The 27665-nt window shown below is 42.0% G+C and overlaps 2 protein-coding genes and 2 long non-coding RNA genes across 4 annotated transcripts in view; 1 reads left to right on the forward strand and 3 right to left on the reverse strand.

Moving 5' to 3' along the window:
* LOC103381237 (sushi domain-containing protein 6-like) overlaps positions 1 to 16100 on the reverse strand; it is a 29327-nt gene extending 13227 nt beyond the window's left edge. Inside the window, exons 1-2 of the mRNA XM_025056896.1 lie at positions 15777 to 16100; positions 9617 to 9791 (exon numbers count right to left, since the gene is read on the reverse strand). Coding sequence (XP_024912664.1) covers positions 9617 to 9752 — 136 coding nt within the window. The 5' untranslated portion in view covers positions 9753 to 9791; positions 15777 to 16100. The remainder of the gene's footprint in view (positions 1 to 9616; positions 9792 to 15776) is intronic.
* Positions 16101 to 17663: 1563 nt separating this feature from the next.
* Positions 17664 to 25888, forward strand: gpr176 (G protein-coupled receptor 176). The gene is made up of 3 exons (XM_008313505.3): positions 17664 to 19348; positions 23375 to 23627; positions 24523 to 25888. The coding sequence occupies exons 1-3, from the start codon at positions 19093 to 19095 to the stop codon at positions 25730 to 25732; spliced, it is 1719 nt and encodes a 572-aa protein (XP_008311727.1). The 5' UTR covers positions 17664 to 19092; the 3' UTR covers positions 25733 to 25888.
* Positions 21313 to 27665, reverse strand: part of LOC107988792 (uncharacterized) — a 10052-nt gene continuing 3699 nt past the window's right edge. The window contains exons 3-5 of the long non-coding RNA XR_001760286.2: positions 23400 to 23619; positions 22995 to 23091; positions 21313 to 22868 (exon numbers count right to left, since the gene is read on the reverse strand). This is a non-coding gene — a long non-coding RNA (uncharacterized LOC107988792). The remainder of the gene's footprint in view (positions 22869 to 22994; positions 23092 to 23399; positions 23620 to 27665) is intronic.
* Positions 26163 to 27631, reverse strand: LOC107988793 (uncharacterized). The gene is made up of 2 exons (XR_001760288.2): positions 27263 to 27631; positions 26163 to 27027 (listed from the first exon to the last, which is right to left on the reverse strand). It is a non-coding gene; the product is annotated as an uncharacterized LOC107988793 (long non-coding RNA).

A 27665-nucleotide genomic window follows, 5' to 3' on the forward strand; every position in this document is an offset into this window, starting at 1 on the left:
CTGTGTCCTACATTTTCATACGACAACTCCAGGGATTCAACAGTGCGTGCATTGTTAGCGGCTAATGTCCGTCACCACTCTAATGAAGCGCAAGTGAGCTCTGGATAGAGCAACTGCTCCAGCAAGTCACCAGCAGAATGAACAAATGGTAACCAGCACCAGGAGCCAATTTAGCACTCGCAGCCGACTCCGCTGTGAGAACACATATGCCATTTGTTGTTGGGGCAGCAGCGGCCATTTATTACCTCCACTGTGGCTGCCCATGTCACGGCCCATTCACGCTCTGCAACACCAGATCATAATTGGGAGCAGTAGGCAGATCCCACGACACCGGCGGCCCACTGGACTGTCATAAACAGCTATATAAAGTTTTTGCTGTCTTCACCAGTTGTTTCTGCAACGACAGGCATGTGGAGCTTCATGTGCAGTCATTAATTAGACTCCAACTTGTTTGTTTTGGCTGGACCTGCTGACTGAATTCCAACCTGACCTGCTGTTGACCTGTTGTCTTTGAAGTGTTTTAAAGCTAGTGTTAATTTTGGCAGTCAATTTCAATTCAGACATTTGAGAATCTTAGTCCCAGTTCACTCAATAGAACTGTTTAAAATTCAAATTAGTTCAAGGCGTAACTACTGTTTTTTTCTGTTTTTTGTTTAAATATTTCTCACAAGATGCAAGTTACAACCCAACGTTTCTGCTGAGAGAGTGTGCAGATTACAGAGAGTTTTGTTGTCAATACAAAGTCCAGAGACTAAACTACTGTTTATCATCCTGAGAGAAGTACAAAGTACAGATTATACGGCAGGCTAGTCATCCTCAAGTTTCCTTTGGTGGGAGTGGATCAGGCAGGAAGAGCAAAGAAAACGTAAGAAATATATATTTCGAATAGAGGCACCGCATAAACACACGACTGTAAATCTACTGATGAGCTGACACTACATTTAATGGTGTTATTTACAAGTAACTTTGATTAACACGGGTCAAAATGAGGTCACAATTTTTTTAATGTGTCAAAATGACTTAAACACATCTGGTGTATTTGGTATCGCCCACACCCACGGTTTTTAAAAGCCCAACCATCAAAAGATTCTGGTGTTTGTAGAACAATTATGATTAAATTGTTGCTTCGTGGCAAACAAACATAAATGGAAATGTCACTCAGAGACAGGAACTGTTCATGATGCCAAAAAGACAGGGGGCATTAAAATGGGGGGTAAGTCAACTGGATAACAATCACATTGAACCTCCATCTTTTAGACAGTGGTGGCGCTGTGAGGTAAGACTAGGACACAGCCAGGGAGACACTCAACAAACATGCAGCTTAAATCTTTCTCTGGAGGTTGATCAGCTGAGCAACATGAACTTCTTGTTCGTCCCCTCCCTTATTTACAACACCGACTGAACCAGAGACGGCGCAATTTGAAGACACGGGTTGTGGGGTGTTTTCTGCAGAGCTGCAGTCACTTAAAGAGAAACAGCTGTAAGCCAACTCCACCCATGACAACAAGCCACAGAAATGCAGCAGCACAGCTCATCCCTCGCTCCTCATATCAGCAGCTCTGGCCCATCTTGTGATTGCCTTTCTCCTATCGGTTCTACTCGTTTAGCAGGTGACCTGAAAGCATTTCAATAAAGAGCTACTGCGGAAGCTAATGCTGCATTACCGCTAAAAAGCTGAATCCACAGATTAAAGGCTGGTGTGTGGTGCTGACTAATTCAGCCACATTCTCACCGCATTGACTCAGCCTGCACATCTGCATTTACACTCTGCAATCCAACGCAGCAGCTAATAACAACGCGGTCAGAGCAGATTTCAGTCAGACCTGCTGTTGTGCCAATCCAATAAAGACACAACAAGGACGTATAAAAAAACTGCTTTTAGCTTCAGATGGAAAGCCAATAAACACCTTTATTGTGAAACCACCGTGTGACATTAAATGTTGTCCTTTGGAATTTTTACTTTTCCTGACCTGTGAAGGAGGATGTCGTTTGCAGTATTACTGCTGTAAAACTATGCTGTCCTACATCAGCAGCAGACTTGACCTGGACTCAGGACAAACGTCTCTGGACTTGACTCAAAGATATTGTGTGAGATTTTGACTCGGACTGGAGTCTGTACAAAGAATCATCCATGTTACACCACAGTCATGATTCACGGCTGCTCACAGTCTAGCACAACTCATCAGCACGTGTGTAGGACGCTCTGTGCTTAATGTGTCAGCCGATGAAGACGCGCCCGAACAAGATGCTGCTGCTGACATGCAGTGTGACGAAGAAAGTCATCCCACACTGTTTGAGGGGGCCCAGAAAAGAAAAACCACAGGAACATCAAGGAGGGTGGGAAGAGGAGGGAAACAAGACCAAACAAGAAGGCATATCAGATACACCAAAAAGGGAGAGAAAAAAAAAGAAGAAACAAACAGCATGAACATACACTCAGGCAAGACTCTGAGGAGACAGAGCAACAATTCACAAACCAAAAAAAGTAAAAAGAAAAAACGAATCCTAACAGGAAAGAGAAAGTACAAAGACTGTGAATAATGCACGATAAATGAAAAGACCAGAACCGAGGAAAATGAATGAACGAGATCAGACAAAGACAAAATTCCAAACCCAAAGCAACCTAAGACAGTGGAGGCTGGGGGATAAATTTAGCAGCTCATTAGTCAGAGATGTCCTCCACTCAGCAGGCTGGTCCCACAGATGAGGCCCTTTGGAAATCATTACGACTGCCTGCTGCTTCAGACAACCACATAGAATGAACTGGGAAACAGTTTACAAACTGCCTCTCCTCTCCTCTCCACAGACTTATTTCAGATTCAAACTAATACCCCGGCTCCACAACAAAGACTAATCTTTGAACGGCACAACCGATTTTTCTTTTCTATTTAATACAATATTATTTGCATGATAAATACCAAGTAGGCTTTAGACTAGGGCGACAGACTATGGGGAAGGAGACTTTTCTTGGACCAACCTCACTAAGTGCAGTGTAAGTAAATAAGTCTCCGACTGACAAGCTGATTGACACAATTACCAATAGGATTGTGGGGGGAGGGGGGGTCTTCAAAGTTTCAGACACCTTCTACTACGTGGATTGTGGGGGGGAGGCGTGAGGGGGGGCTTCAAAGTTTCAGACACCTTCTACTACTGCTAATAACAACCACCATTTAAATGCATTCATCTACCTGCTGTTATTGTCTTTCTCGTCGAGCAATATTTTTATAGTCACATTAAGAAATGTAAACGTATCTCAGTTAATCGTAATTATTTAATTTAATCCACAGCCACCGTGTGATTAATTGGAATAAATATTTCAGTCGTTTGTCAGCCCCAGTTATTTTTGGGGTCTGGGTTGGTGGTTGTTTAATGTGCTGCCAGTGCCAGACTTCCTGCTTTGACATTCATTAACCTTGAGCACACACCACCTGTCATCAGTGGAGACTTGTCAGTATGTGGTCAGTGAGAGAGAACACACAGGGCACGGCCACATTAATCCTTCTCTTTAAAAATGTATCAACTCAGCCATGGATACGTGCACCTCTCGCACAACTGAAACAGATTTAAAATCTGACTTCGTCCACTTGAACTGGCACCGCGAAAGTGTGTGTTTTCATCTGGACCAGCAGACACAGACGGTCGGAGAAGATTACCCATGTCTCGTGATTGGTTCTCATCAGGTGCAACTCAAATGTCTCGATGACTACGCTTGCTTTTCGTTATTACCATTTGTCCTCGGTAATATTTCTTATTTTTTTGCACAAATAAATTTTAATTTCTCTGTGCCTGTTCTTGCTGCTCAGTCAGTTTTGATGCTTTAGCAAACACCCAACCTAGGTTCGTTTGTTGTTCTGCTGTTGGCAAGCCATACAGTCCTACTGAGCAAATGGGTAAGAAAAATAGCAGCAAAAATTATGACTAGTTGCGGCCCTGGTGACACAGCTGAAAAGCTGATCAGGAATAAGATTGCTTTTTTTTTTGTTTGTAAATGTTTTTCAGATGTCAATGCAGTCACATTTGTAACCACAAACACAAGTCGTAAAAAAAAAAAAAAATCTAAAAAGCGTCCACAGCACGGTTAGAGAACCTGAGGTGACAGAAACATCTAACGCTCTGTGTTTGCAGGCAGGTGGGAGCGATGGGCTCAACCCAGGCCATCTGGGATTTTGACACAGTAATGGAACTGTCTGGTGAACTGTATAAAGTGAATGAAACGGCCCTGCGTCGTCTGTCTGCGCTGCAGCATCTGTTTCCAGTGAGTATTTATTTGTCAGGTGAGGCGTTAAAAAGTTTCCCTTCAGGACTTGATGGGTTGGGAAAGCAGTTAAATGACACGGTGTGAGAGCAGGGGGCGACGGAGGGAGGAAGAAGCAGAGAGGGAGAACAGAGACATCGTAGGAAACGGACATTGAACACACACACAGCACAGCCAAGCTATACGCACACACGCGCGTTGAGGCGTACAGCCGGGTGTGTACGCGCTCCTAATAACAGACTGGTGATCTGGTAGAAGTGCAGCCCAGTGTGGTTTGGCCTGTGGCTTCCATCACTGCCTCCTTTGTTCTCACGTTTCAGAAGTAGCTGCCTGCCAACGTATTGCTTTACCCCGGTTGGTGGAACACCGCGCTAACAGGCCTTTGGGGGAAGATTCCCAAGCAGTTAATTTCACAGTTCCATGTTTGCAAACACAGCAAACTGTTCTACAAGTATCAGGAAAACCATGGCATGAGTTGTGTTCCCTGTTGCTTTTTGGCAAGTCCTCCTCCCGAATGGTCATGTATTTCAGGGAAGGGAGGGGGCGGGGGGGGGGCAAAGAGGTGGAAAAAGACATGAAGTTGTAGGAGGTCTGTGACGTTGTGTTCCTGTTATCTTTATGGAAACCTTGCTAAAAAGGAGCAAATGGATTCCTTTTATGTTGCCAGTGAAGGAGTCTGCCTCTCTGTTTACTTTATCCCTGGAGTGTGATGTTCAGTGTCACAAATGCACCATAACCGATGTTCTAGGAGTGGCAGAAAGCACTGCACAACATTTAAAAACAGCACGTCAGAGACCAGGCCTTCTTCAGAACTCAGTAAATAACTGAAATACTTCAGATACTGCCACGTGAGCTCTGCCGGAAAATGTGTATCATCTGCAACAAAGCCATAACAGAGAAGTTACCAAGTGTCTTATTTACATTGCTTCTGATTGGTAGCAGAGCCGACACAGATTTATTTGACTCCAGAGTGCACACAGACGGCGTTCATTCTAGAGTCAGTAAATCAACTCACAAAAACACTGGGCTTAAGTGGATCAGTCATGTGTTTTATGTAAGACTGTGACAATTATCAGAAGCACGTATCGTATTTAACGGACATCAAGCTGCAGCTAATATTCCAATTTTAAAGACCTCGAGTGTGGAAACATCATAAGGTGACTTGTACTTCCTTACCATCTCAAAGACCAGGTGTTTGTATAGAGCAGGCAATATGAATCAGGCCATATATGCCCTAATTAAGGAGCACTTTTGGCTTTTTTCAATGAAGTACCACACAGTCCTAGGTTTTAGTCCTAGTTGATAAGAAAGAGTGAATCTGGTGGTTTAAATAAGCTGAATAATTACTAAAACAATCTTTAAAAAATCTGCTCAGTGACTCCTGGGGACTCATGACCCAGGTTTGATCTATAATCATCTTCAAAGGTGTTCCATGTGGTACAGACTTCCAGAGTTTAACTAGCCATCAGAAATGTTCTCTGTGCCAACAGAACTTAACAAAAGACCCACAGACTTCGAAACACCCACGGATAAAAGTGAAGCAACAAGTCCCAAAGACTACGGCCGTTTGACGATCCCAGGAGTAGGGCAAGGCTCATTCAGATATTTTCCTCTGTGGTCAGAGCAGTGACGCGATGCCTTACACTGAAGTCTCCTCTGTTATTAAAGAGAAAAAGCTCTTGAGCTGAAGCCTTTTTTTCCTCAAGCGACAAAATGTTCAGAGAACTCATCCAGTTCAAGAACTGCCAAAAACAATGGCATCTGTCTGCAGTAGGCATTTGTCAGGCTGCAGAGTGTATTCAAGCCTGGCCAAGAGCAGACAATCGATTGTGGAACGCAAACACAAATCTCGGGGGATATTAGAAAGGCAGTTCTCTCTGCTCCCTTTTTTGGCTCTCCTCCCCCTTTCCTCTGCTCTTTTTGTTGCCCTATGACTCCACTTTTCTTCCACATTCGGGGAAAGCCATTTCCTTTTCCCACACATTCACACACATAACCGTCACAGCCTTGCAGCAGGACTCAGCAGGCCTTGCGAGACCCGTTGTGGTGCCGGGCTGGTACTTTCATGTCTGGGTACAGCTCGGTGTCAGAGGACAAAAGGTTCTGGAAGGCACCGTATGTCTATTTAAATGGACTGACAGCGACGATGATGACTCGATTTCTAGAGAACCAAGTTAATTCACTTTCGACTCACTGTCTGGACTGACTTCTCCAAGAATGAACCACAAAAACCTGACTGTTAAGAGCTCACATGGCATGAAGAGCTGTGCAAAACAGAGGAAATGCAACTGGGATGCCAGATTTATACTAGTGTCCGGAACCCCCCCCCCCCTCCCCCCTCTTCAAATAGAGTGCATTTATTGTTTGCACACACAAAAGCCACAGTGCAGCTTTGTAGTTGTGTTTGTTTATCGGTTCTCAGCACGGCTGTGGAGGATGTTTTTGTTTAGTACACTGCCTCATTTTGGGGAAAAATGTCCTGAGCCATTGGCTGAAAGGTAATCTCCAGCAGTAATCACAAACAAACTTGAGAAAACCACGTACTCCAACTCAGCTGACACCCTGCTGGTCTTGTTTACAATTAGCAGCAACAGATAATGACATAATTGGTTTTATATATACTTTGGCGTAAGAAGCCTTGGTAACTACACCCTATTAAGGAGTATTTACAGGTGCCTGAAATTGATGTTCTGACCTTTCTAGGAGGAGCGTAAAATTGCCAATAAAAAAGTTCAAATCTCCTCCTGCCCTGAAAAATGACTTCAACCACCATTATCTGGTCATTAAATTTAATTTTCTATCAGTAAAATGCCAAATGGTCTCAAAGACCACGAGAGGCAGAAAAACAACCAAATCTGACAAATGAACTAAAAGCTTTGATGCATCGTTCTGCTGTGTTCTGGTCTCTGGTGTATGAAGCCACCACACGTGTATGCAAATGTAATACAGTATACTTTTTCTTTTTTTTTTTAAGAACCTATTTCTATTCATGCCACTCACTGCTATTGCTACGAGTCTGGAATAAGGCTGTCGGGCGCGATGATATTTCATATTCATGAAAATTTCTCGTGCAATCTCCATCCCTGAAACACGCCATGGGATTACCTATGTGAATTATGTATGGAGAGAAGGAGACACAGTGAGGCAGGAGCATGGAAGTCAAACCAATAACATTATGGATTTTTTTTTTTTTTATATAAAAACTTTACAATTATAACGCGTGAATGTGGTTTTGTTGGTGGCTTCGTGTCGTCTCTGTGAGCGCACATACACCCTGTTAGCATTGTTCTATATCCTTTGTGCTGTTCTACCGGAAAAAATCAATACAGGTTCCGTGTCTTTTCTTGCATGATCAGGACTCCAGGGAAAATCTGTTTCAAACAGGTCAGCTTCTCTGGTTTCTGTCTTTCACAGAGGCATTTATAAAAATAAATCTTCAAACGTGTGCTACATGTGATTTATGAGTATAAATTTGGAGCTACAAGCTTGGATAAAAAAATTATGTCACAGATTTTTGAAGGGACGCTGCTCCACAAATCGTCTCATGGTGTTAATACAAGATTTGGTTTAATTGTTTTAGTTATGTGCGCATGTGCTTAGTCATGTGGTTAGGGAACGTCACTGCTCTGTAAAACAGAAAGAGGAAATGTTGGAAATTCCATTCATTCATCAGAAACTAATCTGACCTTACTGACAAAGGCTCAACCGCTGTTTGAAGCAGGTTTACATGGCTCTCATGTTCAATGACTCTTCACAAGCAGGTTTTATTGGATATTTACTGGAATGGCTAAACAAAGTCATTCAAAACACAGGCTAAATATATCAGAGGAGCAGGCTAACGAGTTCAACAAGTTCCCAGTCGTATTCCTCATCACTTAATCCAGTCATCATTTGCATCGCTTCTACACTTCAAGCTCCGCCTCCTCTTCTGTTAGACTGTCACCAGACCCACCGTCAGTATCAGTTCCCATTAGTCCACTAGTCTCCCTCTCTATGGCTGCATACTTTAAAATCTACAGTTCAAATGCTTTATTTTGGGTTCTTTAAAAAAGTCTTAACGGATTAGTCGCATAATCCATACTGACAAACCTTAGATATGGGATATGTTTTTAAAAGAATGGATCAGCCAAAAATAAAAAAAAAACAAAACACCAAAACATATACGACATATAAAAAAAACACACACACTCAGGGTCACACTCCTGTGGCATCAGTGGGCAGAACATGTGTGTGTGCTCATGGGCACACGTGTTTGGTGGATGTACAACGTGATGCTCATGTCTGTTATATAAGACACAGAGGAGACAGACTGTGGCTCTTCAGTGTCCATCCACCCGTTCCTCTCTCCATCTCTAACCCTATTGTTTCCCACACTCTACGACGCTCATAAACATATTGATCAAAAGACTTCTTCCCTGCTATCGTATCCAGAGCAAAATGTCTGCTGTTCCTCAGGCTGCAGGTGGAGATGCTCAATATCAAACACACCTTTTTTTTTTTTTTAAACAATACTTCATGATAAAGGGCAGTGAACTCTACTGTTGAATACGAAAGCCCTAAATCCCAGTGCACAACACTAACTCATTCCTATATACACAATCTGCCAGCTCTGTGTGGCAAGGACATCTGGCACATTTCACGAGCTGGCTGTGTGAGGGGAGTGTGTGTTTGTGTGTGTGTGTATGCGTGTCACAGCGTATCTGTGTGGTGTAAATGTGGAGGTAGTTTGTGTGTGTGTGTGTGTGTTTCTGCAGGGGCTTAGGAAGTGGAATATTGGACTGCTAAAATGAAAGGAACCCTGGCAGTGTTGAAGGAGTTCAGTGAGTGCAAAGTGTCGGCACTGTTTTCCTTCAGAGGAGGCTGAAGAAAGAGCCGCAGTGATTATTGAACAGGTTCAAACATTTTTAGCTGGGTTTACACTCACTCTCCTAGTTCAACTCACTGTCAGATTCCCAGTCAACACCAGTTTCCAGACTAACTTGAAATCTCATCAGCGCGTTGTTTTGAAGCCGTAGCCAAAGCTGGCTAGCCTGGCTAATGGCTCTCAGAGGAACGGCTGATTAAAACCTCATGACGGCAACGTGACCACAGACAACATTACGTCTCTGTCACTCTGTCTCTCTGTGAATGAATATCCAGAGTGGGTGGAAACCAGCACTCAACTGCTGGATAAAAAGGGAGCAGCATAAGTGACCCGAGGGTGGAGGAAACCAATTTAATCTAACTGACCTGCAGGGAGAGTGACAAGAAAATGACCTCAATCAATTTCAAAGGGACAGAGGAGATACCGTTGGAGTCGACGTGCGGGAGCACAGGCAGAAGAAAAGACAGAGAGAGGGAGGGAGAGCGTCTGCGTTCTACCTGATGCGTGACCATGAGGAAGCAGGGTGAAGAGGAGGAGAAGCGCGGAGGCAGCCAGTCTGTGGGCTGGAGATGAGGAGGAGGAGGTGGACGTGGACAGAGCTCTCGTCTGAAACGCTACCATTCCATCGCACATCTTTTCCTCTGGCGGCCAGCGAGTCCTCTACGGCTTAACCTGTCAGGGGCACAGTGAGCACAAGGAATGGGAAGGGAGGGAGGGAGGAAGGGAGGGAGGAGTGGAGTGCCGGGAGAGGGATCGCCTCCTCTGTCAATACTTTGCTGGAATTACGTAATCAAACTGAACAGAGAAACCAGCCAGGATAAGGAGTTACACAGGAAACGTAGGAAGAGAACCCCCCCCATCATCAACTGTTGCTTTGACTGATGACGAAAACAGCGGCTGGATGACTACGTATACTTCCTGTTCCCCTGTGTTACTTCTTCAGAACACTCGTCAAAGAGACAGGAAGCTAATTTCCCCGTTTACCGTACGACACCCTCAGTTGCAGCTGCAGCAGTGTGAGACAGAGCTGCTCTGATCGCCTCCTGAATTCAGTGTCTCTGCCACAGAATCTAACTTAATAAAACTGCCGTTAGACACTGCTGTAGATGATGTAACAGGATCTCCGCAGCATTAGGGAGGACAGAGGATAGAAGCATGTGAGCAGGAGTCAGTGCAAAAAAGACCGACTACAACTGTGACGTTAACAAAATTCCCCTTTGGGTGAGAAGGTTTCAATGCAACACAAGAACGAACCAACGCCATGAATATTTGCATGTTAACTGTTCAACAAATCTATATATAGTGCTGTAGAATATTGCAATATTTCTGAGTATATTGAATTTTTTTTAACACACTTAAGAGTCACAGTTGGTATTTTTCACAGTTCATTTTTGCCATTCTCTGTCTGAAATACATTTATCATTTTCTTCTAGATACTAACAACAAAAAAGACGTTGGTTACTGGTCAATCAAATCATCCATCATCGTCTCCTCCAGATCTAACTCCACTACCATATGTCAGGTTAGGGAGTTCTATAGCAGCACATTTATATTTATAACGATGCAACCCAACTCCACATCTTAACAGGATCGATATTTTTTGGGGAAAAAAAAGTGACAGATATTTGGGAAGAGAAGATAAAGGGGTCACGGCTGACTGATAAACAGATGCTTGTCTACAGAGGCCTCAGCTGTGATGCTGCTCCACCATATGTTGCTGATCTGTAACAGAGAGTGATGGAAGCATTATGAGTAGATAACCAGGTTAGACATTTCTTTCTGAACTACTTCCTGTGTACGCAATCATTTTCATACAGTAAACATCATCGGATCTGCTGATGGATCCAAGGTTTTTTTTTTATCAATAATCTCCAATAATCCCCGAGTATTCTTCATCTGTGTAGCCTGAGTGAAACACCGTCCGTGGCTACTGTAAATGTTATACATACAGTAGGTTGACGTTAAATCAACCACTACGATCACAGAATGTTGGCGTGACAGCAGACAAACGCGGGGAGGAGGTGATAAAAACTTACGGTGCAGCACCTTTACACGGCAACAGAGGGAGTAAAGGAATGCAGCCGTATGAGAACGGCCATAAATCTCTCCCTTTAAGAACCTAACCCACTTCCAAATGGCTATTGTACATTGATTGGCTTATACAGGCAGATGCACAGTGTCATCACATAACTGAGATGCAGGTGCACGTTACGGTACACTGGTTATGGTGTTGTGAGGGACGTCAGGATGAAGCAGCAGTGACTGGATCCTGAGTGAAAACAAGCAGAAGGCAGTGCTGTGAAGCTAATGGCTACAGTAATGGCATGGCTGCACTTCAGACCGCCACAAATTTGATGTGTCGCGTGGCCACGGGCACTGCCACAGTAAACAAACAGTCAACCCTGGCAGAGAGCAGCACCGCGGCGGCCTGCGTCCACAACTGACTCCAGAACACACTAGTTGGGAACTCATATCATATCACAGTCAAATGTGTGTGTATGTCAAAACCAATGGGCTTGGATTTCTTCAATTAAAGACCAGTACACTTTGTACTGTTGAGATTTAAAGCAATTAACAGGCTTTGTTAATTGTCCAATCCAGTAAAAAAGTTTTTGTTGTTTTTTTTTTGGGTGTGATTTCTTATTGTGACATTTTTGGCTAACGTCTGTCAGTTTCTACTAAATTTAGGCTCATTTCTGTCTTTATATGGTTGAGGTTTTAGTCATGGTTTGACATTGACAGAGAAACGCATACATGCCCAACCAACAGGGCACCCTACCACCTGAAGAGGAGATTGGATGCAGAACCATACCTGCATGTGGTGCAGACCGGTGGGAGTGAGTGACGCAAGTCAGTCTTGGCCGCCGAGATTGAATACGGTATTGAGCCAAAGGGCAGCCAGTCAAAAACACATGCAGGGGAGCCGTGCTCAGCATTAGCATCCATTGATGCTTTCTTATTTATCCCTGTTGTGGATCAGAGCGCTCGGTTACAGACAGCTTTTGCAGTGACTGGTGTCAGTGAGGAGGGGAAAAAAAAGTCAAGGACAAAAGAAAAGGCAAAGGCGGGACAATAAAGAACACGTGTTTCCACCAGAGGCTCTGGTTGTGGATGTAAATACCCACTTACCGGGGCATTTATAATGCAGCACTGACCTCCTCAGAGAGCCCAGGGCAGGTTATTGAATGGCCAGTTTGTTTGCAAAGTGAAAAGTGAAGCAGAATTAGCTTAATAGCTTTCACACAAGAACGTCTGAGCAAAGGAGAAAAGTCATTAGCGCTGCGCTCAGGTATCCCACGGAAAAGAACCCAGAGCATTTTAATTAGAGCCAATGAGACGGCTGCAGCCTCAAAGGCATTTTTTTGTAGGTTTTATGATGCAATGATTTTATGCTGCTGAGTTTATTGATCACAAACAAAGCCGGTGACAGTGTGATAGAAGGAGCATAAAAACGATCCAAGTTTGAACGTGAACGTTGAGACTTTGCTGTCACGTGCAATGTTAAAAAAAAAAAACGAGTTAGATTAGAAATATCACATTAAAGAATTAAAGCTGCTATTTTAGACTTGAGTGAATCTGGTTACTGTTTCCTGGAACACATTCTTTTGCATCACAACCACATAAACACTTTCTGTGCACAGCTGCAAAAAACCAGGTCTTAACCAAGTTTCATTTATAGCAGCACAGACAGTGTTGTGTGGAAATGAAACTCATCAAAGTTGACATATGAACAAAACCTTTGACCAAAAAGAGGAAGTAATCTCTCATTTTAGTCAAGCGATCATCATTTGATCATTTGCTAGTCAATTAATAGTCATTTAATCACCAGCCTAAATTACAGGCTGGTGATTAAAGGTTCTTTTATTCCAAAATTACATAAATGATTCACTATGAAACTCCCAACATTTCACAATTCCAAAAAGAAATTGCATCCTACTTTAAACTTTTACAAGTTGCACATATATTTGGTAAGTACTGAGGACGTAGTAGGTTTTAAAAATTATGGGAAGGTTTTGTTTTCCTATATGAGGAAGCAGCCTTCTGGACGACACCAATAAAAAAGAGAAGAACACAGTGGGTGTTATGGTATATGGAACAGTACAGTCTATTGTGAAACCTGTGAAGTTATGTTCCTATGGACTAAAAATGTGTTTAAGGAACTAATTAGAGTGACGACTGCAAAACGCCAAAAGACAAAAGCTTGTTAGCCAGTTTAGCCTATTTGTTAGGCCTAAGATTTGAACCCCCAATCCTTCCATTTCAAGTCAGGTCCTCCATCTGCTATTTACACAATATCAAACCAACGTCCATCGGTCTCCAAAAACCAACTGTGGACTCAACTGGCTACAGGACATTTATGTTATCTTTCACAGAACTATTAGACCTAGAGGGGATTTTTTCTTTTAGAAAAGAGTGGCGTAGTTGCCAAAACGTATGGAATATGGTTTGTCTGTCAGACCTAGAGGTGAGGGGGGAAAAAACATGCATCTACTTCAGACAGCAGTAAGACAAGCAGCTAGCCAACAGGCTGTGGCTGCACTTCGTCAGCTGCCTTGGGCTCCTGGAACGCAAAGGCAGCCAAGGAGAGCAGCAGCAGTACAGGCATCTGTCTGGGAACAGAGAGCACTCAGTGTGTCAAAGAAAAAGACGAGAGATTTCCATCCGATAGGCCCCAGTGCTGCTCCTCCTGGTAGAGCCCATCTGGGCCTGTGGAGGGAGCCCAGGGATGGGGCTGCGCAGGGCAGCACAGAAAAGACCCTTTGTTGTTAAGTATTTTGGAGAGTCAAGCCCTGCAGGGCCTGAGCATCCTTCTGCACTACCATATGATATAATGGAGGAAAGAACACAGGCACGGGTGCAACAAAAGTACGATAAACCACCAGAGCACCGTGTTGACACTCAGGAAACTTGTGAAAGTTAGAGAGTGGGCACTCTTATCTCCCCTCACAAGATGTTTACTCACTGCGAGGTTGTCAAACAGAAAACAGAATCATAAAACTATGACGTTAAAACAACAACTGTGAAAAAATACCAACAACCAAAGACTGAAGGAACAGAGCAAGTTAGTCCGAGTCAAAAGAGTTGAAAAGCATGTGATAGATAATTAGTGGCAGGTGTGACCATATCACAATACCAGGAAATGTTAGAAGCAGGTAGGTCAGCTTCAACACTGGTTAATTTTTTCCTAGTGACAAGGGGAAGCAGTGACTAAGTGCAAACAGCGTCTTGTTTGATCAGTTTTCCAACTAAACACTCAATCCTTCTCTGTGTTAAGTAATGGAGGCAGAGCAACAGAGCTGCAATAACATGTTGATTACTTGGTTATAAATTGGTTTAGAGTTTATGGCTGTATCATAAAATCGGCTCAACGTAACAATATGAAGTTGTAAAAGATGGTTAATAAAACATTTCTGATGAAAGATTTCAAGTTTTTTTATTTTTTGCTACAATGCTTTTACAAAAATTAGCTAGTAGCTCAAATTCTTGAACTGTGTTCATCTGTGAGGACAAAACCAGTTCTTTAAAGAACTTAAGCTTTAAAGGTTAAAGTTTTAGAATAGTGCTATATTAATGCAAATGAGTACTTTGTTGTTACCTCCTCCAACAGGTTTCTGTCTTATACCTATATATAACGCCCTGCTCTGGTGTCACAGGAAAAAAGTGTTATTAAAATAACATCCAGCTACATTACAATTATTGCTCTGTATATCTAGTTTTTGTTTCTTTTTCTTATAATCTTAATTACTTTTTCATTCGTTACTTTATTCAAGAACGTTCCTGATTATTTTTTTTACCCCTAAAACTAAAAACAAAAACCCTTAGCTGTAGAGTCCATGTACTGTGTATAACACCCTGCTCTGGTGTTACAGGAAAGAAAAATACACTGTAACACACAGAGTGTTATTAAAATAACATCCAGCTACAGTGCAACTGTACTAAAACCAGCCACGGTCAGCTGTACTCATAGAAGCAGTGTCACACTCTTCCACACGTGCAAGTGTACAGGCTGAGCTATTTAAACAAAGAGTGGAGTGGGCTGCCAATACACACACACACACACCAGACAAAAACAAGTGACCACCGTCACATAGCTGCACATACAGTCACCGTAATGTTATGATATTAATATGACGTTAAAATTACCATTCTGTACAATTACTGTATCATGAATAAACACTAGCTTTGACCTCTTTTCCACGTTTATTGCTCACTTGACTATAATGTCACAGGGGACAGAGCCGTATTTAGTGGCTTCTACTAATGAGCCGGAGGTTATTTATGGTTTTTCCTTCTGTATTCTATTTTGTCACCGTTGGAATATTCCTTCAGATGAAAACTTAATTTTAGGTAATAACTACAACAGCTGCCAGAAATAAATAGTAATAATAACTAACGTTTTTCCTCTTGTTAACAGATGGTCTCGGTTTAGCTTTTACTAACACACTTGGTTAGTTTGTTGACGAACAGGAACACTGACAAGTCATTGTTCTTCTTCTTTGTTAGTTAGCAATTAGCGGTAGCTTCGTATCTGGTTTATTATTATGTAATAAGACAAAAACAGACAGAAAAAAAGGAAGAGGAGACAACACTGTGGCCTCAGTGTGTGTGTGAGTGAGCGTTAGGCTCGAGAGAAAAAAAAACAACCAAAACACTCACCAACGTAAAGCAGCCTAGCTCTCTCTTTCTCGTTCTCTCTCACATTCGAGGCATTAAAGGTTGTTTAAAAGGGCACCGACACACCCGGAACGGAGAATAAAACGAGGTGACACGGCAGAATGTAACGTGTCCGTTCTTCCTTCGGTTCCCGTCGGTTTCTGTTGTTCTGCTTCGGTCCCTGATTGGTCGTCTCGTCAGTCTTTCTTCTCTTTATGTGAGGTACACAGAGAAGAAACGACACTCTCGGCTCTGCCGCTCCCAGCTGCGGCGCTATCGTGCGGTCTCCATGCTAGAGCGCCATAAGGAGGCGGGGCCATAAACAACAGGCGGAGTCAACACGGCCCCGTCATACCCGCCCACCATCGACCGCGAGGCGATTTCAAAATAAAAGCTGTAAACTAAAGATAAAATCATTTACTCTATATAGTTTATATGCGGCTATTTATTGGCTGATATTTTTATTATTTTTATTATGTATTTATTATTTTTATAAAATAAATAATTTTAAATAATAATTCAATTCAATTTAAAAATCTAAAAACTAATTTGTAGGAGTGCCCCAACATGTAATTGTAAAATGAAGCATGGTCCAAGTAAAAAATAAAATAAGGTACACCTCAAGGTGGCTGTTTACAAAAAGTTCACAATAAAACAGTTACAGTTGAAAGAATGGCTTTGAAATATTTGTATTTGCCTTTGAAATCATCATTCTTGGTTCACAAACTATGGTACGTGTACCTTCTCGTCACATGCAGAGGGATTTAATCTTAGTGGGACCTGGGCTTCTCTTCTTGTTAATAGTTCATCTTTACTGTAGTCGTTTTGACATGAAACAGTAGCTAAACAAACATGTTACTCCTCAACAGTCTTAATTAATCTGACCAATAACGCCATTTGTGTTTACAGTACTTCCACTGAAAACGACCTCTGGTGACACCTACTGGAGGTTTTCTCTTTCTACAAATTGTATGGGTAGAATTTTAAACCTGCTTCAGGATTGAATGTAATGCATTTTCTGTTGTTAATGATCAATAAAATGTCGACATTGTTTCACATTCAAGAAGCTCCATTAAAATACTTCAATTTAAAAAAAAATTGAAACAATGTGTCTAACATTTAAAACAGTAACACCAAAGGTGAATGTTAGTTTGTCACATCTGTATTCAGAGGACATTTTTTATTTTACTATATGACAATGATATTGTATTTGTATTATGGGGTCAAATACATATAAAACAAAACTGTTTAAAACTCAGCTGTGTGAACATACGGGACTATATGGGGTTTTGCTGTGTTTTTGTTGCCATCTAGTGGCTATCTTTGGAACATACAGCTTTATTCAAGCTGAACGTAATAGTTAGTCAACAAAAAAAGAGCTTTTTCAAATGAATTTTTTAACGATACTATTACAATGGCAATCCACCGGAATCAAACCCTTGACCCTCGAATGATGAACTTATTAAACAAAAGGAAGGTTGTTTTGAATATATTTTTTTACATTGGACCAGCACCATATAAAATGAGCTGACCACACTTTGGGAGTGTTTGTTTAACATACCTGTTTGACCATCTGCCTTCTGTGCAACTGTCGGTACTGCTGGTTTGGTGTGGAGCCATCAGTCCACCGTTTGGCTCAGCTGGGCCTGAGAGAGAGTCCAGTTCTTCAAGGACCAGATGAACAGGAAGTGCTCTTTGTGTTTCAGACGGCAGTGCTGCATCTGCATGATAAAGCACCACAGACTGAGTACCTCTGAACTCCTGGAGATTTTATTATTATTATTATTGTTAATATTATCATTATTAAAGACTGATAATCATGGTCTTTATACAAATGCATCAAACTGGGGAGTGAACATGACTGTTAATATTATGCATCAAACTGGGGAGTGAACATGACAGCAGATATAAGGTACGAGGATACAGAAATGAGAGAAACAAATATATTTTAAAAAACACAGCAAAGAAGACAGTATGAACAACAACAATAGCCTCATCTCCTAAAAAATAAAACAACAATAATGCATATGTTTTTTTTTTTGGTTTGCATTAATGGAATGAAACATAATCCTGGTATATACAGTACAGTCATGTCTGATCTCAGTCGGGTCGGCTGTGTGTACGTTGTTTGGCTTTTTCCTCAAACCAGTGTGAAATGTCACACAGGGCTGTGAATGTAAATTAGACAACACTGCTGCTCTATTGTGACGGAGGTTGTCACCTCACGTTCACACTGTTGTTTGTTTTTTAAACAAGCTAATGTTCACTAAACACATGTTTTTCTGTTGGAATTCATTTTTTTAAAAACAGATTAAAAAACCGGCCGTTTAGTTGACTAATCTAAGTTAAATTTGGTCGACATTTCATCAGCTAAAAGTTGGTCAAAAGACTTCACCAATTCATCAATAAAGATGACTATTCAAATTATTCTATCTATGTGGTTTGTGGTACAGTGAAAACCACAACAAAATCTAAAGTATAATTTGAGATTAGGATTAAACGGGTTGGTTTTTTGTTACCATGTGGTCCTATACAAACAATTTGGACATTTTGCAATCGTGTGATCAGTCCCGTGTCTTTTTGGTCTGACCTTCCAGCCCGGATTCAGTTCTAACACACAACTGCTGGCTGGGAGGAGGTCGTGTCAAATTCTTCATGTACTGCTGGTCATTCATAAGCCTGAGTGGAGCTCCTGCATGAGGAGGAGGAGGAGGAAGAGGGGGTTCTCCAGGCTCCTGCTACTAATCTATTCCCTTCACTCTCTCACACACACACCAGTGTCCTGTCCAACCAATAGACAGCCTCTGACAGTGCGATTGGCAGCAGCAGCAGCAGCAGCAGCAGCCACACAACATTCTCCTCCTCCTTTCTTCTTCTGAACACCTGGAGCTGATGGTTCTAGGTTCTCCGCTCCGCTCCTAGCATCACCCGCGGGATCGAACGGACGTTCTGCCACCCCGTGGTGTGATTTTTGTGAGTTCCGTCCAACCATCCAACCTCCTCACCACACCTGATGAACCCCCAGTGACCGATTTCTACTACGGATCAGCCGCAGAGCCAAGTGATGGAGCGTCCGTTTTCGAACACTCGTCGTCTCCGGGTCTCTGTCGCTCTTTCATCTCCTCTGCACACACTCAGGGATGTGCAGAGTATTTTTTAAGTCAAAACATCATCATCACCATTACCATCACCCCCTCTTCTCCCTCTTTTTTCCGTCCTCCCCCATCTCCCCACCCAAACAAAGCACTTTGGAAATGCCTCCCCAGTGATGGCTGCTCCTCGCATCACTAAAAGCGTCGGGACCGCGGGGTGAGCAGACATGGACGGCGGGAGTCTGGTCACGGCTGTCGGGGATGGCGCAGCCAATCTTACTGCGGCAGCATCAGCATCCAACCTCTGGCTGGATCTTCCGAACGCATCCAGCCCGACCACCCTGTGGGGCAGCGGCAGAGGCGGCGGCAGCATCTCGCCTACAGTAAGCAACGAGCCGGAGGAACAGCTCCTCATCCCAGAACAAGCCTACCGGGACTTCACCACCACCATCCAGGTCTTCATCCTCATTGGTTCCCTGCTTGGTGAGTCTGACCCTGTACAGCCTTCACGTCTACTCGAATGTATGGGTCAAGACCCGCAGATGGGCTGCAATCTATTTACATCAGGTCCACGTAAAGTTTCCAACCTATTACAGTGGCCTGCACTGATTTTCTTGCAGAGGAAGGTGCTTCTCTGGTCTGATTGACAACACAACACGGAAGTTAACTTCCATTATCTTGTTTGTGTGTGTATAATTAATTTATAGTTATAATATAATTACTTTAAAAAGTTCCATAGTTTTAATATGCACTTGTTACCTGTGCAGCTGTGCAAAATGATCAAATGTGTCTGAGGTCTGACTCAAACTGGATATAAAGTGACAACATACTCAGTTATTAGAGTTCTGGTGAGGAGAGGAGCGTGAGGTCATCACACGTCAGTCTTCTGAGGTCGACCTGGAGACAGAAGACACAGACGTGTCAGTGGTTCAGATGAGACGAACAAAGATCATCAGGCATCTGTTTAGAAATGGAAAAAGAGGAATTCAGAAGAGGAAAGACTGTGGTCACAACCCGTGTCTTTGTCTGAAATATATCACTGAAATTGATTTCTTGAAAAAAAGGTTTTTAATTCTGGGAAAACAAACAAACAAAAAGCTAGATCCAAACCTGGTGCAGAGTGTTGGTTCTGATTTTTTTGAAGTTAATTAATTTTTATTTAATTTATTACTCATTTATTAATTTTTAAAGTTCATTTATTTTTTATTTAATTTATTACTCATTTATTATTTTTCAGTTCCTTAAATGTAGGGTGCGGTCCACCTAGTGGTTTGCAGAGCTATTGCAGGGGGACGACAGCATGGGAAATTAAGTTAAATTAATATAAAATGTTAAATTATACCACTACCTTTTTTGAGAGAAGGTTCAATTCAGCTCGTCAATAGTCTCATCTTAAAAACACATCCTTTGTTTAAGCTCTGGTGGTTTAGGGTCGACCTGTTCTTACAGTGCAGCATGCACTTCTTTTTGAAGAAACAGTGATGTCAAGATGTTCTCCAGAGACAAGAATGTGTCCTATGTAATTATATATATATATATATATATATATATATATTTCGTGTGCGGCCTCTCTATATATCTCTGAGGAAGAGAGGAGGAAACAAGGTGTAACATAAATCCTTCATCGTACTCTATCAAGCTGTGAACCAGTGTATTCATCAGCCGACACCTGTCTCTCTGAGCGCTCTGTTTCACTTCTATTTCCGCTGCACCAATCACATATTGAATGTGAAAATCTATGGTGAAATTGAGATAATGCTTCTATTTCCGCTGCACCAATCACATGAAAATCTATGGTGAAATTGAGATAATATGTTTGCTAGTTTTATGCAAAATTGAAAAAACACCTATTTTGGAAATTTGAACGGACATTCCTAATAATTCATTTAAGGCCTAAAAACATGCCTACACTGGCTTTAGGTGAAGAGAGACTGTCAATCTGGCTGTAAGCCTTGTTTTGTCTCAGGCTCTAGTGGTCTACATGTCCACATAGTATGAGCTGATGATGTCATGTTGACAGAAGTACAGTAAAACTGATGATTAAACCTTTAAACCTTACATTGATTTCCAGATCTGATGTGAAAATTCAAACGTGTAGTTAAAAATAAACACACGATGGGCTTGTCTACACCTGTGTGTGTGTGTGTGTGTGTGACCAGCTGGGTAGTGAAGACCAGAAGAACTAAGCATCTGTTTATACTGTAACTATTTTTTCCATTTCCCTGCATCAATCTGATACTTGATGGAAGGAGATGTCGACAAACGCTGCATTCTTCTGTTATAAAGCAGTGGATGCCTCACCTCCCACCACAGACGTAGACGTGTCCTCCAGGAAATGGAAGCAAATTTTTTCAGCCTCTTGAAGAGATTCTCCTTCTCTGTAGACGATGAGGAATTAATTCTCTCTCCTCCGTCTGAGCAGCGCTAACCTGGCTTTTACAGGACAACAAACACCACAGGATTAGACTTTAATAGTAACGAATCCTGACAGATACAAACATGTGATAACCACAAAATAGCTAACAGCTAAATCAAAGCTAGCCAAGGATGTAAATAAGCTTTTTTTTTTATAGATTTTTCCCAAAATTATAGTTGTTAGCCTTACCCAGAGCTTGTTTATTGAAACACAACAGACAGAAGTATCGGTGAAATCCTTGTACCGTATCAGCTGTAAAACAGTTTTGTAAGTTTTTCTTTTCCCTAAAGTTCAAGACCATTTGAAAGCAACAGGAACACAAACACATTTCTCCTTCATAAGTTCATGAGATTTCTAATCACAGACAGATCCCATTATAAATATCCTTCCTGACGGAGCACAGGCCAGCGTTCCAATCTGATTAACGTACCACACTGTGTCTACTACTATACACCAGCAGTAACGCAGCTGTGGACTGTAATCAGGTTTGTGAGTCATTATGTGAAGCGTGTGGAAGTGTGACTCTCTGCTCCTCTGCATGGAGCCCTTCATTAAGGAGGAAATGATCACTGATACTAAAATAGTCATAGCACCACATGGGGGACACATGGGGGTGCTAATGAGGTTTCACAGGTTGATTTTTAAAACCATCTTTAACAGAGGTTCATTATCCCCAGTTGGGAAATGACACACTCTATGTTAGAGAAGACCTCAGACCTCAGACGGTATTTCTGAGTGTTTTTGTTCATTTCTGGTGTCCGTGGCTGCAGTCTGACTCCCATTTGTTAAGTGCTGCAGAACAGTACTGTTTGGTGTTTGCTCTCTCCTTATTGGCTCCCGTGTGCGGTTGCCAAGGTGTTCCTCAAGTACAAGGTGAGTATTTTCAGGAACAAAGGGACAAAGTGATTATAGGGACAATAGAAAACGAGCCATGGCTTTATATAAATATATATAATTATATATAAATATGTAGGTGAGAGTGATGTCTGCAGGGAGACATACATAACAAGGACACATTTTTTTCAAAACAGTGTTGGACAAATGGACTGTAATCATTAAAAATAATTAAACAAATTTAACCAATGTTAACATATGACTTATAAAAATCCTCATATTCTGTTTCTTTCTGTATTTTGTGGAGGAAACTGAACAACCAAACTGTCACAGTTTAAAAACCCTGTGTCCATATAATAACACAAGTCATTTTCCACTACAGACACGGACTTTTGCACTTCATGTGATATTTTATTTTTCAATATTTAATAAATTATTTAAGGACTACTATAGACTTTAGCTTCATTCCTACAAATTTCTTCTGCATGACAAATCTAGGTATTTCTCAATATTTCTCAACTTTCAAATTTGTTTGTCGTTTTTAAAAAATAATTGTTCGGGTCATTACTCACTTGTTAGACAACTGAACCGAATATTTGTTAAAAACAAAAACAAATAACCAAAAAAACACCTCCTAAGCTGTGACACACGGGTGAGTAAATATAATTACCCACCGAGTGTTGGCTGTGAACTCAAAACAAGTCGTGCTGAACCTGTTTTTGTTTTTGTGATTCAAAAGGAGGTCACAGTCACCTGAAGAATAGAAGCCAGACACAACCATCAGTGTTCAAAATCTGCTGCTGGAATTTTTTTCCCCCCAAGATGTTTCAGATGGAGCAGAAAAGAAAAAAAAAAGAACAGGATGTACTAATCTCTTACTCTTCTCACGGTGGTGGTGGACGTCTTGGTGACAGAACATCACATCTTGTTTAATGTAGTTTCTCTGGGGAACCACTCTGTCAGAGGTCGTCAGGAGCTGTTTAGGTGGATGTGAAAATAGACGTCAAAATATGATGTCAAATAATTTCATCATCGTGCTAATGTACATCGGACCAATACAAAGTGACAGTTGTAAATAATGTATGATTTTTACTTCACAAAAAATCTAATCTCCCATTCATATTATTATTAATACGCTATTCTCAAAAACATCTATTTCCATATTTGGACGACATCTTGTTCTTTACATATATAATTTGTCCAAATCAATCCCTATGAAACTTCAATCAATGTGAATCTCTGCTCCTGTCTCACCACAGGAAACGCCACTGTGCTGTGGTGTACCTGCTGCACCAACGTCTTCAAATCGGTGACCAATCGCTTCATCAAGAACCTGGCCTGCTCGGGCATCTGTGCCGGCCTGGTGTGTGTTCCCTTTGACGTGGTGCTGGGGGCCAGTCCTCACTGCTGCTGGTTACTCCAGACGATACTCATCTGCAAAGCCGTCAAGTTTCTCCACAAGCTCTTCTGCTCTGCCACCGTGCTCAGTTTCAGCGCCATCGCCCTGGACAGGTCAGCCAAGAAAATACACATTTGTATTATTTAGGATGAAAACAGGTTCATTTGTCAAAGAATTAATATAGTATTTTGAAAAAAAAAAAAAAAACCTAGGGGCCCCACTGTAAATCATATGTTGATAAGACAGTAAAATAATTGATACTTAGGTTTGGTGAAAGGTGAATTTGCTGAAGGTTGCGTATCAGCTCCATGAAACAACAGCAACATTTAAGTGGGCTGGTCTCTGGTTGGGGTTATTACAGTTCTTCCCAGCCTCCATCTACTACACCCTGTGGTGTGGATCAGATGCTCTGACTGATGGAGCATGTGTATGATGGGCTGCCTGCAGAGCTAAAAGCTGCTCTCAGAGTTGGCCTCCATTAACTACAATACACTTCAGAGTCCCGCCTTTACATGGATAATGGTGCATACTTATGAAGCACTTAAGTTGTCAAAAGGCATAAGGCTATTATAGTCACTCACGAGGCAGTAGAGAGATGAGAAGCAGTAAAACCATAAAATATTAGATATGTGGTGAATAAACGAATGTGAGGGATAAAAAAACATCCTTCCTTAACAATAAGCTAAACAGTTGTTATTTTGCATACAATATTTTGTGTTCCAACAAAATCTGATCTTGAAGTTTTTCTGTACATAAGATGTAATGTCTCTTTAAGTCTCCATGTGGGTCATTGTGTACCAGTGTCCTGAAAGTACAAGTACTTCTCCAGCCAAAGGAGAGGCAAAACCCAACGAAGCTAAAGCTAAATTTATGCATTATAATCTTTCCATGTCACTGTGTCTGTTGAAGCTTGTTCTACTTCAGTGCATCATCATTTCTTTACACCAGTTTTCTCTTGTAACATAAAGTTTTACTGCAGTAATAAAGTATTTTTGTTCTTCTCTGTAGATACTACTCAGTGCTCTACCCACTGGAGAGGAAGATCTCAGACGCTCGCTCCAGAGACCTGATCATCTACATTTGGGTCCATGCTCTGGTGGTCAGCCTCCCCGTCTTTGCTGTGACCAACGTGACGGACGTGTATGTCACCTCGTCGTGCTCGGACCACTATGCCCGCTCGCTGGGTCACATGGTGTACGTGTTGATCTACAACGTCACCACAGTGGTCCTGCCCCTCTCTCTGGTCTTCCTCTTCATGTTGCTGATACGTAGGGCGCTCAGCGCCAGCCAGAAGAAGAAGGTGATCATTGCGGCGCTGCGAACGCCGCAGAACAGCATCTCCATCCCATATGTGTCCCAGAGGGAGGCAGAGCTGCATGCCACTCTGCTGGCGGTAGTGCTGGCCTTTTCTGTTTGCAGCGCCCCCTACGGGGCTCTGGTGGTCTATCGGACCATCTTGGCGGATGCTGAGGAGCTGCCAGTCTCGCTGTATCTCACAGCTCTCTGGCTTCCAAAAGTGTCTCTGCTCACTAACCCACTCCTGTTTTTGACCGTAAACCGCTCAGCGCGTCACAGCTGGATGGACCTTCTCACCAGAATTCACAGACGTTACAGTCGTCGTAACGTGGTCAGCACTGGCGGTCTGGCCTCTTTAGGACCAGAGGGGGTGATTGGGGAACCGGTGGGACTGGAAACAACAGGTCGTTCTGGGAGCCAACTACTGGAGATGTTCAACATTGGCCAGCAGCAAATTTTTAGACCTTCTGAGGAAGAGGAGGAAGGAGAAAATGAAAATGAAGTACAAGGATCAGCAAAGGAGGATTCTAAAGGCAGGTCGAGGCTGGGAAGCTCCAGAGAAGTCATGACCATGAAAGATGCTCCTCAGGATGCAGCAGCATCAGGGGGGCTGGTCGTCACCAAAGACTACGCTCCTGCAACATCTCGCTCCTCTCCAGTTCAGACTTGCACTTACACTTCTTCATCACAGGTGGCACCAGCTACGCCTACAGAAGCAGAAGAGTCTCCACAGTTTGGGTTTGGACCATTTGAACTTCCTCCTCAGTGGTTACCTGAGACCAGGAACAGTAAGAAGAGGCTACTGCCTCCGCTGGGCAACACGCCCGAGGAGCTGATCCAAACCAAACTGCCCAGACCCCGGCCTGGACGGAGAATCAACAGGAACAACAAAGTCAGCACCATCCCCACAGTGGACCAATGATATTGTCTTCTTCTGACCTCTGATTACTCTTTCTTGAGTTGGACAGCCAGTTGCTAGGAAGTATAACAAAAAAAGGATATGACACGGAGCAAAACTTGCAGTTATTGGTCAGATGATATTTAGCAACAACAACAAAAAAAACATATAAATAATACATTTTAAAAGGTTAGAAACAGTTTAAATCTAATCCCAGGTCACAATTTTAAAAGGTAAGAAACAGTTTAAATCTAATCCCAGGTCGCAGTAGAACTGCAGGCTTTTTTTACACAAAACTGCAGATTCTTGAGTCTCTGCAGGTTTTTCTAACCCTGGACTTCAATTGATTTAATATCAATCATTAACATCACTGAGCTGCAGCTCTGACCCACTTTCATAAAAGGACTTGTGCGGTGACTGAACAAACATCGGACGGCCTTTTTTGATTAGTGGCCTTCAATCAAGACTGATGACTCAGAGTGATGCATTGACATGCGATGTGTTTCATAGCAGATAATCAAGTGGGAAAAACGAGTCTCCTGAATTAAAAAAAAAACAAAACAAAAACACTGTGATTGTCTGGACAAAAACTCACAGTTTTTATTGACTCTCTGTTCTCCACCTCTTCTGCAAAATTGCAGAGGTGGAACACACTGTTGTCATTTGTATATTTTGTGTGGATTTGATAAAACCAAAATTGAATCAGTTATATGTAATGCAAATATATGTAATAAAAATTTTTAAGGATTGTGATTCTTTTTAATCTTTTGCGGAAACTAATAATGGAGAGATGGAGAATTGTTACACTACTACACTAAGTGTTGAATATTTTGACAAAGGCAGTTAAACTTCCCACGTAATTCTGTTATAAAAATGTAGCCGTCAAACACAGCTCCAACACTCAGTCCATACACATTTGTTAATCATAGAATCTAGAGCCTAAACTGACATCTCATGTCAGACCAGATTATAAATTGTACTATTTGACAGGCCTATCATTTTCCCCTGGAGCTGCTGCTAAAGAGCATTGTTGGATGAGTAAATCTACACACTGTTGTACAAACTGGCTTCTTTTCTGATTCTAATTTCTTTCCTTTTTGACTTTGTAAAGCATTGTTCAACAGCAGCCTACACAAACTGAAGCTGAAGGCAACAGAATAAACAGAGCACGGCGGCACTTCAAATATTTGTCAAGCCGTTGCTCCCTCGGGGGCTACCCACAATCCTCCTGTTATGTCCACACACACACAGCACCTGAATCTATTCTGTGCTTCGATCTGTGCTGTCATCAGAGCAGAAGTAAGCGGCCGGCTCTGGTGCTGTAAAAAAACACACATCGTTTTGGTGTAAAAGCCAAAAAAAACACAGAAATGAGTGACACACACACACACACACACACACACACACACACACACACACACAGAGTTATGACTGGACAGAATAACACTGAGCAACAACTGGGCCTAAGAAATAAAACCTGTAAAATACGAAAGGTATTGATTTTTTTTAGTGTGTGTGTTCAAGCATACTTCATCGGAGGTTTGTGTTTCACACCTGACTTGACTCCAGGCTCATTTAAAAAACAAGTTGTTCCTCCTACGACAGAAAGCAGATATGGTGCAGAGGTTAGTCGTCTTTTCTGCAGATGAAAGCTCTGTGCTGTGTGGAAATTTCGATTTTACTACTGTCGGAGCAATCGAATTTTTTGTTTGTTTGTTTGTTTTACTGCAGTGCGTTTGTTCAAAGACAATGAGCTCTTATCATCGAATGACACCAACAGATCTGATACTTAGATCATTAAAATAGATTCTCTAATTATTAGCATAAAATAAAATAATTACAAAACGTTAGCCCATAGTGAAAAGATATGTTATGAATAATTCACACAGGAAACTTTAATCTATATAATATAAGAGGTGTTTTTTTTTAATTACAGTTGCCTTTTTAAAGCAACACT

Source organism: Cynoglossus semilaevis, chromosome 7, assembly GCF_000523025.1.
Source record: "Cynoglossus semilaevis isolate Cse_v1.0 chromosome 7, Cse_v1.0, whole genome shotgun sequence".
Classification (NCBI taxonomy): domain Eukaryota; kingdom Metazoa; phylum Chordata; class Actinopteri; order Pleuronectiformes; family Cynoglossidae; genus Cynoglossus; species Cynoglossus semilaevis.

Bases quoted from the DNA above. Each gene is read 5' to 3' on its own strand.
- gpr176 (XM_008313505.3), top strand. From the start codon at position 19,093: ATGGACGGCGGGAGTCTGGTCACGGCTGTCGGGGATGGCGCAGCCAAT. The intron at 19,349-23,374 runs GTGAGTCTGACC...GTCTCACCACAG, and splicing joins CCTCATTGGTTCCCTGCTTG to GAAACGCCACTGTGCTGTGG. The intron at 23,628-24,522 runs GTCAGCCAAGAA...TCTTCTCTGTAG, and splicing joins AGCGCCATCGCCCTGGACAG to ATACTACTCAGTGCTCTACC.